This window comes from Fukomys damarensis, unplaced genomic scaffold (genome assembly GCF_012274545.1).
Source record: "Fukomys damarensis isolate Sample0158 unplaced genomic scaffold, DMR_v1.0_HiC HiC_scaffold_4, whole genome shotgun sequence".
Classification (NCBI taxonomy): Eukaryota; Metazoa; Chordata; class Mammalia; order Rodentia; family Bathyergidae; genus Fukomys; species Fukomys damarensis.
Genome location: NW_022900916.1, coordinates 52990087 through 53010907, shown reverse-complemented (window position 1 = coordinate 53010907; position 20821 = coordinate 52990087). Strand labels below are relative to the sequence as shown.

Below are 20821 nucleotides of genomic sequence, written 5' to 3'. Positions count from 1 at the left end.
TTTTAAATCTCACTTCCATGTGTTTTATTTGTATACTCCTTAGTGTTTAAGCATTATATTAGATCTATAATATCTGTTAAATTAGTAATTCACATGTGAGAAAGCTCTGTGAATAAGCCCAGTAGACTTGGTATAGAGAAGAGGATGTGTCTAAAAGAATTATGCTTAAAATGTGCTATTGATCTGTAGACAGTAGTGGACATTTACAAGATCCAAAGAGTTCAGTTGTCAGAAAACTGTAAAAGTGCTAGCTTTACGCATTTTACAAACTGTACTCAGGTGCATGTCATTTGCTTTAAAAAGGACTAGATGTTATGGTTTAGATGAAAAATATTCCCCAAAAGTCTCAAATTCAGTGGAGTGGATTTTAGAGGTAATTAGATCATGGGGACAATATATTCATCAATGGATTAATCTATTGTTTATTTCATAGGTGACTGTGGAGTTTGGTGATGGGACCTACTCAGAAGAGGTGGGTTACTGGGCACATGACCTAGAAGGATGTATCTCTGTTCCCAGCTTCTCTCTTCTTTTTCAGCTTCCTGACCACCAGATGGTAAACAGCTATTCTCCTTGATATCATTTTGTCACATCATTTCTGCTTTAGAGCCAGGAGAACATGGACTGAATCCGCCAAAGCTGTGAGCCATAATAAATGTGTCCTTCAACATGCAGGTGTTGAGTACATTGTCTCAGTGACAGTAAAGTAACTAATACAGAAAATCGGTAACAGAACTGAGGTCACTGCTGTAACTGTACTTGACCTTGTAGTTCAGAACCCTTCTGAACTGGCTTACAGAGAGAGTTTTAAAAAACTTGGAGATACAGTTTAGAGAAGTTCTAGAGTGTTTTCAGTAATCCTTGGTGTGCACTATTGGATAGAACGTAGAATGATTGACAGGAATGGGGATGGTAAAAATCAAACTCAGGAAGCTTCAAATGGTCAGGTGTGTCAGGATCTGGCAGAAAATGTGTCTATATTTTGCCCATGTCCTGAGACTTTTCAGGAGACAGTGATTAAACAAGATGAACAAATTGATCTGGCAGAGAAACTTTCAAAGCGGCCTAATGTTCAGTCTGTGGCATGGGTACTGCTGGTTGCTTGTAGCCATATCTACACTGGAAATCAGAAGCAAGGAGCAGAGACAAATTATTTGAAAAAGTCTGCAGTTTTGCCATTAAAGACCTGCAAGTTTGTGGCAAAGCAGAGCATGGTTACTGAAAAATATTACTAAAAATAAGTGAAGTATTTTGTTCAGTGATAAGAAGGAAGATTCCTTGAGAGCAACTCGGAAATCAGAAAAACCTACCTATTGCAGGCTCAAAAGTACAAAGCGATAAATCTTTCATTGTAGAAGATAATTGAGATGCCTGCTCTTTCAGATACACTTAGGGATATGCATCATTCAGCCATTTAGACATTCAAAGGCTGCTGCAGCCATGGTCCAAGGTAGCCCAACTACTCCCTAAGCTGGTAGCTGACCTTGGAGTAATTCATGTGGTGCTGGTTATTTAGGCATGTAGAATACGAGAGTTATGGGGTCACAAGCTTCCACTCAGATTTCATAAGAAGGCCTAGGAGACCCGACAAAAATGTTTGAAAAGGTCACAGTCCTGAGCAGCAGCCCACTAGGGGGCAGCGTGTAAAGCTGTGAGAGTAAAGCCAAAGGCACAGTGGTAACAAAAGAAGCTGGAGATGCTAGGAACATGGAATGCCTGCTGAGGAAAGATGCCAGCAGTCAGTGGAACCAGCCCAACAGAGAAGCCATAAGGGCAGCGACTGGAAGAACAAGACAGAGGGGCTTCACAAGCCTTTTGGAACTCACACCTCATCACAACCAATGCCAGCGCTGGACATGAAGCTACAGGATTTCATGTTTTTCCAGGTGGATTTCAGTCTTGTTTTTCTCTAATTCCTTTCTATATCTTCATTTCTACATTTTGAATAGGAAATTTTACCCTGTGCCATTGTGTATAACAAGTATTTAACTTTCTTTTTTATTTTTACAAAGGTTCACAGCCAAGTTTCCTCTGATTCTCAAAGGAGACTTTGGACTTGGACTTTTCAGCAACAGTTGAAGTCTTAAAACTTTAATGGCCCTTAGAAATGCATTTTGTAAGAGAAAAGAAAGAATGTGAAAAAAGGAAAAAATGGAAGCAAAGTCTTTGTAAGTGGGGAAGGGGGTGAAGAGAGGGCAGGAGTATGGGGAAAAATAAAAACAAAGACATATGTAAAGGTACACCATGCCAGTGATAAATGTAACTGTATTGTTTGCTTTAAATGTACCAATAAACTTAATGGGGGAAAAAAAAGAAATGCATTTTGTATGATGAGATAGAACTGAGCCTTTTGGAGGCCAAAGTCATTTAATTTATATATAAAATATAATTTATATATAAAATGTGCACCAAAGGTCTTATATTCAGAGGTGGGGCTTTTGGAGCTGAGTGGGTCATGGAGCACTAAAGTCATCAATGGATTTGTCCACTAATGAACTTATAGCGGTCTGTGCTGTTTAGAGGTAGGGCCTGGCAAGATTCAGACCACTGGGGGCGTGACCTACAGGGATGTCTTCTTGGCCCTGGCTCCTGCCTTCTCTCTGCTTCCTGTCCAAAGTGTGGTGAACGTCTTTCCTCCACCATGGCATTCTGTCATGCCATTTGTGCCTTGTAGCCATCTAACCATGCACCAAATCCACTGAAATTGTGACCCAAAAATAAACCTCTTCTCCTTTATGTCACAGGTGTTGGGTATTTTTGTCCTATAAACGGAAAAGTGATGAATGCACTAAGTAACCACAAAGAGATATCTTATTGGAAAATACTTATTACTACTGAATGACGCAGTATATATAGGACTAAAGAAATAAAAACCTGTCTGAACTCTCTCTCTTAGTTTTTTTGGAATGAACCATCTGCCACTTCAAATGTTAAAGGCAGAGCTTTTTCTTTGCCATTTCAATAAGTTATAGGAAGAGTAAAAATTTCAGTTAATATTATATAAATCTAAGGAAAGCTTTCCTATTTTTATTTCTGATATGAAGCTGAAGAGCTACAGTTAATATGTCAACAGCATAGGAAATGAAAATATCTATGATGTAAGTATAAAAATAAATGGAAAGATACATACTTTTACAGTACATGAATCATTTTCATAGAGACCACAGTCTTGACAAGCACCATCGTATATAATCATTGTTTTGGGATTACTGAATTTATAACCATCATTAGATATCTGTAAGAATAATTCAGGTACAAAAAGTTAAATATCACATGGTTTCTCTAATGGATAGGGGGTAAAAAGGTTAAAAATGATCAAATATGTATTATAGCTGTACCTGTTTCCCAGAAAGAGCATCACTATTCTGTATTGCAAACATTCACTACAGTAGCACAGACAGTTCTAAATACAGCCTCATATATTCATTATGAAATTTGATATACAGATATTTACTTTTTTTCATAAATATATCTTTCATTACTTTACCTTTAATTGCCACTTTGCAACTGGCTTCGCACCTATCCGACCTGGGCTGTCAGACTGCTGGACACTAGAGGGCAGCTGACAAGCAACAGTTCTGTTATTTTGAAAAACTGCCCATGCATAGATGGGTTCTCCATGCACCCAGTGACTGCCATTATACTGTAAGCATAATGAGAACATAATTACTTTCTGCAAATTATGGAAATATTTTGCTAGTGAGTTACATAAATATATAAATCTAAATTTTTGTATACATACCTAATATAAATGAAATAGAGAAATAAAAGTCATATTGACAGTGAATTTGATTCACAATAATCGAAAGAGTATGTAACTTAATTTGATATCAACTGCTTCTAACAAATCATGCATTTCCTGAATATTCAAATCGAAGAAGTAACCCATTTTGGCCATATATAATGGATCATTGTGCAAGGGCTTTGGGAGCAAGAAGAAATACAAGAATAGCAATAAGAATAGCATAACCTCAATCTATTCAGAACAAAGAAGGATTCTATAAAATATCTGGCTAGTGCTCTTTAATATCGATAAGTTCATGAAAGACAAAGAAAGTCTGAGCACTGGCCCAATTTGAAGATTAAAAAAACAGGACAATACAATGCAATATAAAATTTTAGATTGGTCCCAGAGTCAGAAAAAGGAACATTATTTGGATGACTGGCAGAATTTGAACCAGGTCTGTGTATTATTTCATAGCATGGCATTGATGTGAACATTGTGTGGTCTTAGTTCTTGTTTTATGGATGTGTAAAGTGTCCATATTAGAAGAAGCTGGGTGAAAACTCAGTGGAAACTCTTTGTATTATTTTTGCAAATTTTCTGCAAGTCTCAAATTTCCTCAAAATAAATGTTTTACAGTATTACTTCATACAATGGAAAGTTATGAAGGGCTTCACACACTCTAGTTTTTTAGAAGCTAGATTTTAAAGAGAAACAATATTCAAAGGAAATTGACATTCCAACAAAAAGTGAGAAGTCAACTCATGTTAACTGAATACATAACAAGGAAGATAGAAGAAAACATGAGCTTAGGGGGAAAGAAAGTACATTCCATACACAAATGAAGTGCAAGGCTTTCTGCAGGTTCAAAGCTAGAAGAGTAGAGATCTTAGAATATTGCCAAATTATACAGGCTTGAGTCGAAGTGAGCTAACGGTAAAAAAGCCAAAACCAGGTTCTGGAGAACACTGGGGATAGCAGGGACTGTCTTAACTTCAGCACAATATAAAATAAATACAGTAATACCTTGGTTCATAACAAACAAACAATAATAAGCAAAAGCATTTGGTAAAAGTTTGCTTTTGTTCACAAACTCTGCATCTGGTGACAAACAAAACCATGGCCTTCTTCCCCACACAAACACAAATGCAGTCATGTTCCCCCAAATCATAAAATAAAGATCATAAACCAAGGTAACACTATCCTCAATATGCCTTCTAATCTTAGTTTTGGCAGTTTAACATATTTCTGTCTTCCCATAAAGTTCTCTATAGTGTGTTAGATAATTTCAGATTTTACTTTTTATCAGATGTTTGGAAGAGAAAAGTATAAGAGTAAATAAAGTGTCAATACAAAATGCACTTTCTTAGAAAATATAAACCTATAAAATGGTTCCTGGTAAATCATTTAATTGTAGTGTGATATCATATAATTTATTCTGTCAAGACTAAAAGAATACCTACTCTCTGGAATTATTCTGAAATTATACATCTTTCTATTATGTCACATTATTTCATTGTGATTAAATTATCCTATAGATTATTTAGAGAGGCTCTATCCAATCTATCTATCTATCTTAGAGGACATTTTTTAATTTCAGGAAAGAGTTACATAATTATTTTCAAGTTCTAAATTAAAAGTAATGTGAAATAGTATATATATATATATATATATATCCATACTCACTGTACCTAAGTGATTAAAACCATGCAAAATTATTTCCTACTGTAAATTCTCAATCTCAGAATTACATTTGTTTTCATCAATTTAACTATAAGAATGCTAAAATATGATTTTATATTTTCAGTTTAAGCTTACCCACATAAATTCTTTTTTTTTATTCAAAGGGGTTCCCTGGAAACAAAAATTCTACTTAAATAAAGAAAAGAAAGATGATTATACAAAAAATGACCCCCAAAACAGATATGATTTGATATACTATTGTTTAAACTAAATGATCATTTGTGCTTCTGTGGTCCCAAGAAAGTAAAAGGCAAATGGGGGAGGGGTATTTTCCCTTCTGAAGACCACAGTAAAGTAAATACAAAGGATGAACACTCTTCCTCATTTTTTGTTTTGTAAAAGGAAAAATATTCATGTTCCTGTATCCTATAGTTCATGCCGTATGTCTCAGCCGAAAACCATCTTTATTCTTCGTGTTTTTGCATTTCAAGAAATATGGATGTCTCCTTATATCAAGTTCACTTAGGTAAAATAATAAGGTTTATAAACAGGGAAGCTTTTAAGTTTAAGAAACTGATCCATTTTTTTCCTGTTTACTCTCTGTGGATATAGCATTCTTTGTAATCATGTTGCTAATTGATAGACCAAACTAATCCAAGATAAAATTAATCTGAATAACATTAATTCAACTGTTTTAAGCAATCTGTCATAAAGTCTGTAATTAACATACCTTCAGTTTAGTAACTTCACATGTAATGGAAGGTGATTCTTTGAAACCTTGACCAAAAACTTTCACCATCACACAATTATATTTTTGAACATCACAGAAGCCAGCATTCTCAAGCTCTGTGATTGCAGGAGGGTTGTCTTTGGGAAAAAAATTGTGACAAAGAGGACATTTTTTAATTTCAGGAAAGAGTTACATAATTATTTTCAAGTTCTAAATTAAAAGTAATGTGAAGTAATATTTCAAAGTATCGTATATCCTAGGAATTATGACATTAAATGTTAAGAGTAATCTGGTATAAAAGAAGTGTGATCATAACGCTGTATTAATAACAATGTCATTATAGCTATTACCCATGCTTACATATACAAATTTCATTAATGTTTTAATAATTTTTTTGTCTACTAAGGACAAGTATTAAGAAATAACTATTATAATGCATTAGGTTTTGACTGTGCCATTTTAGTTTAGAGCATATAAATGGGTGATGATAAACATACTTTTATAATAAAATAGTGCAATATATTAATATTTTTAAATACTTAAGTTTTAGAAAAATGTGCAAAATTCAAAAATGCTGTTCTAGTGTTATAGACATTTTTGTGTGTTATTACTATACTACATGCTACCATATTTTTATGTGTACTATTCAATTAGAGGAGAAAAATTTCGTATAACAATCAGAGTTAACTGACCGTCATGTGATTTTTATTTTGTACCTGGACGTGGTAAGAGCATACATTATCTCTATCTGTGAGTCTTGGTTGTCAACATAAATATATGCAGTTTATAAAATAATGATATCTTTGCCTGACTTCTGGTGAAACTGAACTGAATAGAACTATACTAGCAATGGAGTTCAAACAAAATCATAAGTCATGCATTGACAGCCCTAAACTTATGAAAATCCTCATGTATAAGTTTATTCCTTCATATATTTAACAATTATTTAGCAGCTTATTTGAATATAATGTTATTAAAGGGAATATAGTAAAGAACAAACCACTCCCTCCCTTCATGTAACTTACAGCCTAGCATACAAAAATAAACAAATGAAAAATAAGAAATGTATCAGCGTTTCCAGGAATATGGAAAAAGATCACATTAGCTATAGGAAGGGAGATAAAAACTCTGGGGCTGTTATTTTGAATGGCTGTGGAAGGGCATTCGTGCAATATCACATGTGAGTACAGAGGTGAAGAGACCTGTGGTAGAAGAAAGGGCTCCGGAGAGGCTGAGCTAAGAGCAAAGGTCCTAGGGAAGGAATAGGCCTAGAACGGCAGCAAGCATTCAGCGTGGCTGGAAGCAGCGAACTAGAGGGAGAATGATAGATGGATTCACAGTGAAGGGAGCCTCGGATTAGCTAGGATCTTCTAAGCCATGTAAGGATTAAGGCTTTTACTCATCAAAGGCAGAAAGCCATTCCAGAGGATTTAAGAAGAGGAGCAAGCAACATGATCTGACTCACATTGCAAAGAGCTCATTTTGACTGCGTCTGCATGGAAAATAAGCTTTGGGAAAATCTGTGATGATCCAAATTAGAGATAATGGTGGCTTAGAGCAAGGGAATAGATGAAATGCTTTGAAGCTAGAGCTGAACTTGGCACTAATGAGTTAATATTGAGGTGCCAAATAAATTATGAAAAGTTAAAACTGACTTCAAATATCAAACTTGAACAATTGGAGAAATGAAGTTTGCTTTTGCTAAGATAGAAGAAGTCATAGACGGAAAAGGTTGTGGAGGGAAATCAATAATTAATTGTTTACTGGATAAAAGAACCAAACCAATGTTTTAAAAAAATGGTGTACCTTTCTGCCCATTACTAAGACTTCAGCTTTGGCTGATGGAATACCTTTTGGAAATTATTAATGCATTAATCAAAATAATTTGGGTTTCCCTAGATAATCTTAGTAAATTTTAAGGTACTAAAGGCAAAAAGGAAAGACATTTTCAATTAGCAATTATCACACTGTAGATAAACCTCATTGGCTATGATACTGTTACTGCACAAAGCTAAGACGTTTTTCAAACTGTCTTATATGACATAATCCCATGTCACACACAATATCAAAGCGAAACAGATTTTACTTACCGTACACATCACTGCAGTCATAGGAGCTAAAGCCCGGGAAGCATGCACAGCCCCACTCCATACACTCTCCATGGCCACTGCATAAATTGGGGCATTTTAATACCAGGAGAATGTCTTCAATTGACTTGCCATATTTTCCTCTGTCATATGCTCCCTCTTCCAAAACCCTCCTTTCACATTCGTTTTCCAAAAGGGCCAAACTTGCTTTGGCCCAGCTAATATCATCTTTCAACAGAACATCCTTAACACACATATCGATAACACTGTTTAGTCTCTTGCCAAGAAAGGCAAGGCAGAGCTCTCCAATGCTAGAGTTGGCTAGAGTCTGCTCACAGAGAGCCAAGGTGCTGTGCTCAGTAAGACCAGAGGGTGTGGGCCATGAAGGGACTAATTCTTGGTGGACATCTTCAGCATGGTCTTCAGGGAAAAAGTAAGTAAACTCTTCAAGGTTGGTTTGGCTGAGACTTTGGAAAGCAGACAAAGGAGGATAGTCCTTAACGTTTTGGCGTTTCCACCTCTTCCGTTGATGCCACCTTGTTTCGTGGCTGTGGCCAGCCTCGTCCTGTGTTTGCTTCTCACTGTCCAAATAGTTTGATGCATTTTGCTTTTCATTCTTGGGATGCTGTAAATTTAAGTCCAGTTTGGTTAGGTTTATATGTTTTTTTTCTTGCAGTAAGAAAATCAAATTATTTTCTTCTTCAGATGTATGCTTTCTTATTCCTTTGACAAGAATTTCAGAATTAATATACTCTGAGGTGACATCTAGTTCTGGTATCAAAGAAGAGAATCTCATGTGTTTGAAGTCTTTGCAACCTGAAACAGTTTCTGATTGAGAAACACTGTCCAGATGATTAGAAAATCGATACTTTGAGGCAGTCTCCAGTGAGCAGCTACAGTAGGATGGTTTTGTAGGCAATGTCAGAGAAATCGGCATTGTGTCAAACATGCTTTTCCCTGGCAAAATTCTTCTCGGTGGAAAACAGGAAAGAATTATTTGAAAAAGAATATTTATTCCCCAATCATGTATTTTTAAAAAGCATGGAATTACCACTCATTTAAGTTTTATTAATGCAATCACAAATAAAAGTGTTTATTTCTTACCTCCATTCATTAATAAAAGCAAAAAAATTATTAAAATTTTGATCAATTTTGATCCCATTTCTGTCATGGAAATCATTTTCTGGGTTTTCATCAAAGGTACCACAAAGGCCCAAAGTGTTTTGGTAATCTAAACTAGGGGCTCTGACTGTTAGACTCATGCCCCATTCACTGAGGTCAGCACGGATAAATGCTCCAGAAGAAAACCATATCTGAAACAGAAGTAATCAAGAGAGAAAAAATAGATGTTGAATCAATATTCAGTATGGGTCAAGAAAAGAAATTTTATTTAAGAAGTAAGAAATCACACTGAGTTATTCCATCCATCCAGCAAGGAAAATACTGATTTTTTTAGATGACAACTTTTGTTAATGCTGCATTTCAAAGTAATAGATTTTTGTGTTTGCCAATTTGAAATTTGAGCCCTATATTAATTTTTATTGAGAGATATTATTTGCAACTCTTTCAAGTAATTTAAACTAAAATGTGATTTATATAATAAAAGTTACAAATTTTAAAATAAAGCTTACCAAATCATGTTTCTTATGGTAATCACTTAACATGGCACTTAACTACCAAGTAATTTATTTACACAGATTAAATATAATTCCAGAGGTGTATATATGAGTATCCTTTACTGTAGGTAGGCACATCAAATCAGAAGCCAAGTTATAACCAGAGGTTGCCTAGGAATTGGACCGAAAAGAGTTTATTGCATGACTCTAATAGCTTGTACCATCCAACCATGAGCTACCTCTCTGTACTGTGAGAGTGTCATCTGTCCCAGATCAGCTCCCTGGATGTGTATGTGTAAGAACTATCCCCTTTAAAAGTCAATGAAGTTATACCTCCTGTGCTTTCTTCTATAATTCATATTTCTCTTTAATATTTTTTCTTTTTATAAGAATGGTTTTGTGTTCATTGCAGAAAATGAAGCATTACAAAAAATGGAAACAAAACTTACAATCCCCCTTAAGACAGCTAATTTTATTGCAAATTCTTCAAACCCTTCTTGTATATTACACAAATATCTCTGCTTGTCTACAAGTACAGTGCTACTCCATCATTTTCATGACTGCAATGTTTTCTACACCAAGTATGTTTAGAGTTTTAGTTAAATCTAATTGATCACAGATTAATTGCACCATTCCCCTCTCACGAGTAGATATACAATAAATTATCATGGGAGTTTTGTACATCCTAAATTATTTTATTAAAATAAACTTGCAGAACTAAACTTTTTTGTTAAAATGACATACATAAATGAATTAAGATTATATATAATTCATATGGCCTCCAGAAAGACTTTCTTTCTCTCCTCTTTCCAAAATTATGTGAAAGATGTTTGATCTGTATTTATTTAGTTGATTATTAATGAGGTCAATATATTCATATTTTGTTGATTATGTATTTTGACATATTTATCAGTATTCTTTGTGAACTGTTTTATTTTATTTGCTCTTTATAATTGGAGTGCTGATTATACATTAGTATGAGAGTATGAGAATTTTATATATTGATTATATAATTTATATGTAGCAAATATTTTCCCAGTTATTGATTTGCATTTTGTTTTTGATGGTCGAATTCAAATCTACAATGCTACATTCAAAAATTATAAATGTTATAAAAACATAACAGCTGCTTTTCAATACTTTTGAAATTAAATTATATTTACTTGAAATTTAGCCTTTTGAAAGATGAGAGGAAGACGAACCTCACCTTAAACTACAAATAGCTTGCATATATGAAATGTTACTATTTAAAAAATTAATGAATCAATATAGAATCGTGGGTAGCTTTCTTGACTTTTTATTCTCTTCGTAGTTATCTGTTTAGCTCCCAACCAATTCTGAAGTAGCAACAAACTATTCATTTAGAAAGTTGGTTAAGTGTTCCCGAATGTGTAACTTTCTGTCATATTTGTCTAATGTACTTTTTATTAGACATTGGCAAAAATAGTTATGTGAATAATCCACAGAGTTCCTTCATATTGAAATGTTAAGTGCTGCAATTTAGATTTGACAGTTTAACTATATTGTGTCTACTTGTGTTTGGTAAGTGAAAAACACTTTAAAATCATAGATCATCTAAACGTTATTTTCTTGCAAACACTAATATTGAAAAATGGTAGCTCCTAATTTAATGGAGATGAATAAAAGTTCACTCAAAAGGAAAACTATTTTTAAAATTAAAGAAGCATACATACTGTGACTTTTCTTCCTAAGTAGGATTCACTTATCTTGATATTGCTGGATACATCTTGACTTTTCACAAATAAATACGGTTGAGATGCGTGTAAGTGACCACTGCACATATCAAAAGTAACTAAAACACCTTCTTCTTTGGCAACAAACCCACAGTTACAGGACACAGGATAGTAAAGTCTTCCACAGTCCCACTGACGTACATGGATTTCAAAATCACGTGATGTACTCTTATAAAGCACAAATGTTCCAGTCTTGAAATTATCATATATCCTATCATTAACAAAAGTCAATTACACAAAGAGTTGGTACAAAATATTATGAGTATGTCACAAGCTAAAAATGTGTATTAAATATATAGACATAGGCATTGAGTATATTCTGATGTTAGAGAAATCTAGATTACCAAGTGGTTGGAGTCATGAGCATTTATTGGTAGGCACTAGACAAAATAAATGTTGATAAGCATCTCTCAGTCTCTCCCACTACTCTTCCCTTCCACCACTCCTGTTCGTCCACATACCCTGGGAGGCAGGTGTGCTGAATGTGCATGGACATGTCCCCTTCACCTTCCTCAAGTACTTGGCCAGATGTCACCCTCACTCGGTCACTTTCTATATCCATTTTATTTGTTTGTTTGTTATTATTTTACTTTTGGGGTGGTACTGGGGAGTAAGCCTGGGACCTTTGCACTGAGCTATGTCACTCGGTCTTATTTTTATTTGTTTTTTTTTTCTTTAGACATAGTCTTGCCACGTTGTTGAATTACCGCGACTGAGCTAGAATTTCTGCTTCAACCAGCCAGAGCAGTAGGATTATAGTCATGTGCCACCATGCCTGGATCCATTCTTTTTGTTTGTTTGTTGTTTGTTTTGAGACAGGGTTTCACTTTGTAGTGCAGTCTAGCCTTGAGCTTGCTATGTAGCCCAGGTTGGCTTCAAACTCAAACTCAAGGCAATACTCCTGCTTCTGCCTCGCAAGTGCTGGGATTACAGGTGTGTGCCACCATGCCTGGTTCCATTCTTTTTTTTTTTTTTTTTTTTTTTTTTGGTAGTAGGGATTGAACTCCAATCCTTGTGTTTGCAAGTCAGACCACCGAACCGCTGAGCTAAATCCCCAGCCCCCATTCTATTTTAATATAAATTGCAAACCCTACTTCCAGCCTTTCCCCACTCCTGATTAACCTTTGTTCATGGCATGCTTCAGACACTACATATTTTGCTTATTTATATCTCTCTTCACTTTTTCAAAGGTCAGTTCCATAGGAGCAGGTAGAATTTATCTATTTTGTTCACTGCCATATACCCAGCATCTAAAAGGTGGCACAATACATTGTGTTGGATTAAGTTGGATTAAATGCATCATCATTGTGCTTTCCTGAAGTTTTTCCACGGAAACTTTTTTTTATTTTGTTTTTCTGTTTGTTTGTTTGTTTGTTTGAGGCAGGTCTGATTGTGTAGTTCAGGTTGGCCTTGAACTCCTGATAATATTCCTGCCTCTGCATCTCAAGTGCTGTGATTTCAAGCATGTGCCAGTAGGCCCAGCCCCCACCAAAATGTCTAAGTCTTCAATTACAACTTTTCAATACTTGCTCACATCTGTAGAGGGTCATTTTTATTAGAGGGTTTCTATATGTATTCACCATATTGAATAATTTTATCAACAATGATGACATTACAATAAATTATATATTGCATTATGAATTAAATTTTCACTCAAAATGAGGTATCATTTTCCTATAGGACAACTAAGTATTATGTATTCCTCTAGGACACCATCATTGAGCTTAACTCTTACAATGCAGATATTAATAAGAGGATAGTTTAGATACTTTTTGGACATTTTTGCCAACTATTCTTTAATTCCAGAGGCAAATATCTAGACACTCGTGATGGTTATAATAGTTTTCTCCCTGAGAACTCATCATGAATTAGCAATGATTAGTTTTTAAAATAACCTAATGTGTTAGTTTAATCATCTTGCCTAAACTTTAAAGATTATTTTATTATTATGTAGAAATGCAGCACAGTAAATATTTTTACTGCAAATAACTTAAGCATTTTTGAAAAATAAACAATTGCCAAGCAAAAACAATTGTCTGCATTTTTCATAATCTTTACTTCTACAAATTCAGGCTCATAAGCATTACATAGTTTTACTAAGAACTAGATCTAAGGCAAAAAATATGTACATAAGTAGACTAGTGCCTTGAAACAAACCAGTGACAGAGATACATGCTGTTCTTTCTAATCTGTCAGTGACTAGAACTAAGAAATGATAAAACCCTATGCTGTTTAAAGCAAAACAACATTGGAAAGAAACAAACAAAAACTACTAAAAGATAAACTTACCTGCCATCAAAGGTTATTATATGTGGGTCAGTAAATGAGTAACAGTAAGCAGTTGGGATATCCTTAACTCTGACCTTAAAAATACAAATACACTGGTAAATACAACCATCAGTTATCATTTAGGGATACTAAATAGCTTGACAATTATAATGAATTCTGGTTTTATCATTGTTTTGAAAAATGAATCATTTAAACAGTAAAATAATATCAAATAATCTTAGATAAAAACTGATGATCTAATGATACAAAATAAGTATCTGTTAAAGCTTAAATTATAAAAATCATTTTCTAATTTTTCAACCTGGACGCTGTCTGGAATGTAGCCGTTCCACAGGAAATCCTCATTAACTATCGGTTGCACTATGATGTCTGTGACTCTGTCCCCATCTGAGGAAAAGTCTGATACAGCAGTGTAGTTCACAAAAGCATAACTACAGGTTCCATTGGCACAGGGTGAGGTCTGGCGAAGGTCCACATGACAGGAAGACAGGGCCAAATTTAAGCCAAAATGTTCATTACCTGTTTACATGAAAAAATATGATGAAAATTGTCCTATGGGTATATATCCTAAGCAAAACATGTAATAGCTTTAGTAACATCAAACATTGAACTAAGAAATTATCCTAAATTCTTTCTTCAAAAACATTGTTTCAATTTTTGTCCAAATTAAAACAAAGAATCTACCCCTGATCTTAACATAAATGTATTCGCATATACATATATATATACATATTACTATTTTTAATAAAGTTAAAATCCAAATATAGCTAAATAAAATTCAAAAGCAATAAATAACACAAAATAATGATAGAGATAAAAATGTTAAGTACTTGATTTGATCAATACATATTGCATACATGTATTGAAGATCACAATGTACTCTATAAATATATACAAATATTACGTGTTAAAATATTTTATATTTAACAAGATAAAAAATCAGTAACTAAAAGTTGGCCTTGTTTCTATAAAAAACCTAATTCAAAATATTAAGAAACATAATTTGACTTTTTTCTGGTAATAATTGGGATTAGGCTCAAATACTTCTTTAATGTCTTTTAGGACATGTATTTCTGTTCCATCCATTGCTTGACAGCAGCAATGCATTTAATTATATATATAGATTTCATCATCTTAAAAATTGAAAATACAAAATAAATAAGGTGACCCTCAGTCTAGCAGTAAACTATCAACTATCTCCTTTCACTTTCCAAATGTTTGAACATATTCAAAACCTCAAGATGCTACCTCAGTTATGGAGCAAAGATTAAGAAAATGAATTTGGAAAGGAAAAGGTGATACAAAATGAAGAAATTTTGAAATGTGTGTAACTAAACAAAAAGAACAGATTCTCCAAAAACTGGACGTAAAGGATGTCTGTTTTCCTCAACTATTGGTGACTGCAAAGGCCTTCTGAGAAACAAACAGGGAGAAAGAAATTTAAAACTTTCTATCTTCTTTTGTTCCATGAAGATTTTAAGGTACAAAATTATAATGGTCAGATGTGGGCACATTGAACTAGATTCAAAATTCCTTAAAAACTGTTTCCAGCTACACACTTTTCCTAGAAATATACTCTTCTCTCATACACATATAAATTAATGAAAACATTCAACGTCTTAAATTCTCCCTAAGGTGAATGTGGAATATTTCTGACTTAGAAATAGTCCATGAAAGGTTTTGGGATTTAGCTCAGGGGTTCCAGCACCTGTTTCTCCCTAAGGTGAATGTGGAATATTTCTGACTTAGAAATAGTCCCTGAAAGGTTTTGGGATTTAGCTCAGGGGTTCCAGCACCTGCTTTGCAAGTGCAAAGACCGGAGTAAAAAAAAAAAAAAAAAAAAAAAAAAAAAAAAAAAAAAAAGAGTGTAAAGAACTCAGGCAACCAACCACTGCTATATGTGACTTGTCCCCTTATATTCTATCTTGCCCATTGCAAAGATTTTCGTGTTTTCTATATGGCTGCAACAACGGTTTACATTTGGCCATGCATCACAACTCTATAAAGGTAGTAGTGTAAATAGAAAAATTGTACGACAAAAGGTTCCCAACATGAGCTTACATTAGGAAACAAAGTGTGAAGAAAGCATTATAAGATCCATTTCATAAATGAGCTTTTAACATAATTTCTCATACTTTCATTGAGGATGATTTGGAAAAATCTTAAAGAGCAGTGTGTCCCTCTAAAAACAAGACAAAGAGAAAAATAAGTCAGAAGATAAAGGGAAGGGAGATGATAAACAGGTATAAGAGGAAAAAAAGGAGGAGAGCAGAAATAAGACCACGAAAAGGAGGTTGTTCAGGTTTTTAAAAACATGCTTTGAGCTCAGGAAAAATAAATATAAATTGCTTTTTGATAGGCATCAATTTGAGTTAGTACTATTAATATGATTGAGCTATAATGATATAAACACACAGCATAGTTTAATATATGAGTACCCTTCATAATCTATTTTATTAAGAAAAAGTATGTTTCCATTCAAAAATCTAATAATAAAATTAAATGAATTTAGTGTATTACCTTGATCAACAGTTTTCAGTTTTAATGAGATTTTGCATTCCTCATCAAATTTACTAAACTCAGAACAAACAATAGGAACTGTGCTCTCTATCCTCAGCTGGTGTTCTTTCCCATCTTCTGATATAGAGCTCAATTCGGGTTGTAACTGATGTAAGAAAATATAGAAGAGCACTTATGTTAAAATAGAATTGATTGCTACAATGTAATTTTGAAATCACATTTTCTCAGCAGCTCATCTTGTGCTAAATGAACTGGTAATAACTTAAGCAAAATGTTCAACTAAACAAAGCAAATTAAAACTAAACCAAATAAATATATAAGCAGCATGTAAATTTGCTTTGAGCCACTACACTGCTCTGGATTTAGACACAGTTTTGTTCCCCAAACATTTTGGGCAAGGTCCAGCCTGCCTTAGGGATTCTAGTTATGTGGTGGTTATGGGGAAATACAGATTCCTGCATTCTTCTACTTGTTAGTGGGAAGCAATAGAAGAGTCTGGCTATTTTGAGAACTTATACTCATCATCTTAATTAGAAATGTGATTGTTTTAGAACATAAATCCAAGTACTGTTGTCACTTGTAAAATTTATTTCTGAGACTCTGCTTTGCACAGTTAGACCCACTAAGTATTGCTTTGGACTGTCCCCCTTCCAGTTCACCAGCCAATTTGTTCTGGGAGCAGGGATTTTTTTTTTTTTTTAATGTACTATGCTACCAAGTTTTGGCTAGCTCTTGAAACAGATGTTTCTTAGGAGTGGCTATTCTCTCTGTTAGCTTAATTAGAAACAGTTTCTGGGGGCTGATGACTGGCCCTTGATATTGTCTGCTGAGTGCTTAGCAATGAAGATGAAAAGGTTCCTACGTTCCCAGGGCCTGAGCTCTGCTTCGCCTTAACTTTTGGATTGCTATTCCAGCAGTGTAGTCCAGTCTTCGTTTCCTGATCCCCCTGCATACGCACAGACTTTATCTAGAAATAGGTTTTACCTTGGTCCTGAGTCTCGTCCCCATATGAAATATGAATGAGTCCAAGTTGAGCTCCAGTTCTGTGAATAAGACCTCCCAGGTGCACTGCACTGCCACACACCTCCATCACTTCTGATTCCCTATCACCTCTGCTCACTTGTTACAACTGCTCATTAACTGTTGGACCCTAAGTGCTACAATGCAATTCATACAGCCCAGATCTCTGAGGCGCGTTAAATTCAGTCAGATCTCTATTTCCTGGCTTGGTATTTCTCATTAAAAATACAAAATAAGTAAATATAGATAAGCTAACTTTTAATTACATGACGGAATGAATTAGGGGACAAGAGCTTTTGCATTTTTTTGTTATTTAAAAAAAACAAAATAAAACACAAGTTCTTTTTTTAATGATGGTATGAATTCTGAATTTTCTATTTTATTGATGATGCAAAAGCAATACTCAGTATTCGTTAGAAACTATACTTTGACTTCTGAAGTTTGAGCTTCTCCTAGGTCAGAGATATTATACTCCATACCATACTCTCCCCTGATGTTGGCCAGGGCAGGGAACCACTGCTCCCAGTGAGCCATCATTGATCACAAGAATAAGCGAACTACACTCTATAGTGTCCTACATTTCAAAGCTATAATAGTATTAGGTAAATTAGGTGCATTAAGTGCATTTGTGGCTGACACTATTTGTAACTTTTGATGAGTTTACTAGAAAGTAACCTTATTGTAAAACAAGGAGCGTCTCTATACCCCAATTTGAGTTCTTTAACAGGGGTTCTCAAACTTTGCTGTGCATTAGAATTATTAGGATTGTTCTTCAAAAATACAGATTCCTGAGTTGCAATTTTCTGATTCAGTTTTTGAAAAATCCAGGCCCATCATGGACAGAGTACAGTTTGGGAAACAGTTTCAGGAGAGTAATATTTCTGATCCCTCCCCACTGCTACTTACCTTAATGCCTGCAAAAAATTCTCTGCTTTCACTGGTTAAACTTTGTATATGTGGTTTCTCCAAGAGAAAGACAGAAGCACTACAGAATATCTATGAATACAGTTAACAAATGTTTAGCAATAAAATTATGGAAAAAATCATAAATGATTATCTTTAAATACTTAATTTAAATAGTAGACACTACCAAGGGATAAAAGAACTAAATAATTGAAATATTTGCCTGAAAATTTTCAAAAATGTCATTATAAAACATTACTTATTTTAACTTTAATATAAATTAAGGGGAGATAGATTTTTATTTAATACGTATTTGAAAGTAGATAAAAGCTATATTATCAATGAAAAAAGTAAAATATTGTTTCCAAAGTATAAGGATTTCATTTTAAAACCTGAAAAAGACATTTTGTTATAAAAATTAATCAATAACAGTCAGCAAATTTCTCAAAGGAGATGTTCATATAGTCAGAGTATATTATTGACCCATGTAATTATCACTAGAATTAGCACAATTTATTTGGAGGAAAACATTAGTGCTTTATATTCTGTTTGCTAAACACTACATTTATAAAAATAACTTATAATCCAATTTTTTAACATACCCTGTCTCCAAGTCTGAGATTTATGCCATCAAGTTCTAAAAGAGAGAATGCCTGAACTGTGGTCTCTTGTTTTAGCTCTTCTTTGATTTCTTGAGAAGAAAGCCTAGACCAAGATACAAGAAATCCCACCGAGTTGTTGGTTGGGGAAACATCAAATGCACATCTACAGAAAAGCCTGGACTCAATCAATTCCACCACAACCTCTGGCCTTCCAGGAGGTGGTGGCGGCAGTCGGGCCAAAGGCTGACCTAGTAAGAGAAAATACATAATTTATAAATCGAAGATCTTGAAGAATGATGACTGGTTTATGAAAAAAGTATGCAAAGATTATAACTGGTATTTCTCTTAAGGAAAAAATGAAATGAGTGCAGAAAAAATGATTATTTTCTAGCAGTCAACAAAATAACACATTCCTGTTTGATCTACATATATGTATTGTTTGGTAGCCGAGCAGTCTAGTTCATCAAGCCTCTATTGATGCCAGTTGTCTGCCTCTGAAGAAATCTGTTTCATGAAAATCATAGTAATTTACTGTTTTTTAGGCAATTATCTTTTTTAAAAGATTGAAGAGACGAAATTCAAGTTCTGTACAATATTTCTAGTTATGAAGATAAAAGCCACTGTAATACAAAAGCACATGACTCTCTTTTACTTTTATAATTTATTCTTAGAACTGAACTTCAGCCAAGAAAAGATATTCATTCTGGGGATTATTATACTGACAGTGAAACAAACTGTCAAGTTTTAAACAATAACATTCTGCTCAATTTTCGGAGGCTAAAACAAAACAAAAATCTTTGGAGACATTTCAGAGCCTCAGATTTTATTTTGCAAATGCTCAGAGTTAAAAAGAAATGTAAATATAGCATGTGAGTTTCTAAAAGCTCACTTAACCTCCACATTAACCTAAAAGAGATTAATATCAATTTCTGCCTATTTTGAAAAATACAATTGAAAAGAGAAAAATTTTAAATACAAACAACATCTTTGGTGTTTATTTTTGTTTATTTTATTTTGTACAAAAGCCATCTTCCCAGAAAACAGAATAGAATTGTACTGCATAATCTAATTTCTTACACGACAATAATGAACCCACGTCTACTGACGTTACCAAAGGTACTCCTACATTTTAATGCTTTTTGCTAAATTCTGAGTTATTATTTACTTATCAGAATCATTAATAGGAAAGTGGATATACTCCTAAGTGAAATAAATAAGTCACACATGTGTAAATACCTAATAGTTTCTCTGGTGTGAATAAACTGTAATAGTACACAAGATCCTAATGAGATAATTAACAATGTGAAATAGGAAGAAAAGGGCTAAAGCTGTAGAGAAAGTGGGAAGGGTAGGGGAAAGGGAATAAGGGAAAAGAAAAAATATGAGAAAATGAAAATAAAGTGTTTGTAAATGGGGAGGGGAGGATGGGGTAAAGGGTTCAAGATCCTAGTAATGAATGTAACTGTACTGTATACCTAGAATGTACCAGTAAACTCAATAAAAAGAAAAAAAAGAAAAAAGAAATACTTAATCAGTCAACAGTTATTATATATTTAGAGTTCTTTTTCACATTATTGAGAAATGTTTTTATAAATAACTGTGCTTGCATATTTTCTTGAACAGTTCTCTAAAATACAATTTTGGAAGTACAAATATAGGTACAGATAAATGTAGATTGTTAAGAATGTTGAGATAAATTACCAAATTTTGTCATGAAAAATCCTAACAATATTCATACTTTTCCTTAGTTTTCTGTATTTTGGCTAACTCCAGGAACATTTCTTAAGGCATGATAACATTATTTTTTATTTTTATATCTGTCAGGTGGTAGCATTGTCTATTATTAGTATAATCCAACATTTAAAGCCACAGAACATAAATAACTAGCTGAAC

General features: G+C 33.9%; 1 protein-coding gene across 1 annotated transcript in view; it reads right to left on the bottom strand.

Annotated features, from left to right (window-relative positions):
• Vwde (von Willebrand factor D and EGF domains) overlaps positions 1–20821 on the bottom strand; it is a 46284-nt gene that overhangs the window by 17215 nt on the left and 8248 nt on the right. Inside the window, exons 4-14 of the mRNA XM_033758240.1 lie at positions 18929–19176; positions 18330–18419; positions 16404–16548; positions 14185–14402; positions 13884–13957; positions 11535–11805; positions 9329–9537; positions 8228–9192; positions 6138–6274; positions 3488–3643; positions 3131–3235 (exon numbers count right to left, since the gene is read on the bottom strand). Of these exons, the coding sequence (XP_033614131.1) occupies positions 3131–3235; positions 3488–3643; positions 6138–6274; positions 8228–9192; positions 9329–9537; positions 11535–11805; positions 13884–13957; positions 14185–14402; positions 16404–16548; positions 18330–18419; positions 18929–19176 (2618 nt within the window). The remainder of the gene's footprint in view (positions 1–3130; positions 3236–3487; positions 3644–6137; positions 6275–8227; positions 9193–9328; positions 9538–11534; positions 11806–13883; positions 13958–14184; positions 14403–16403; positions 16549–18329; positions 18420–18928; positions 19177–20821) is intronic.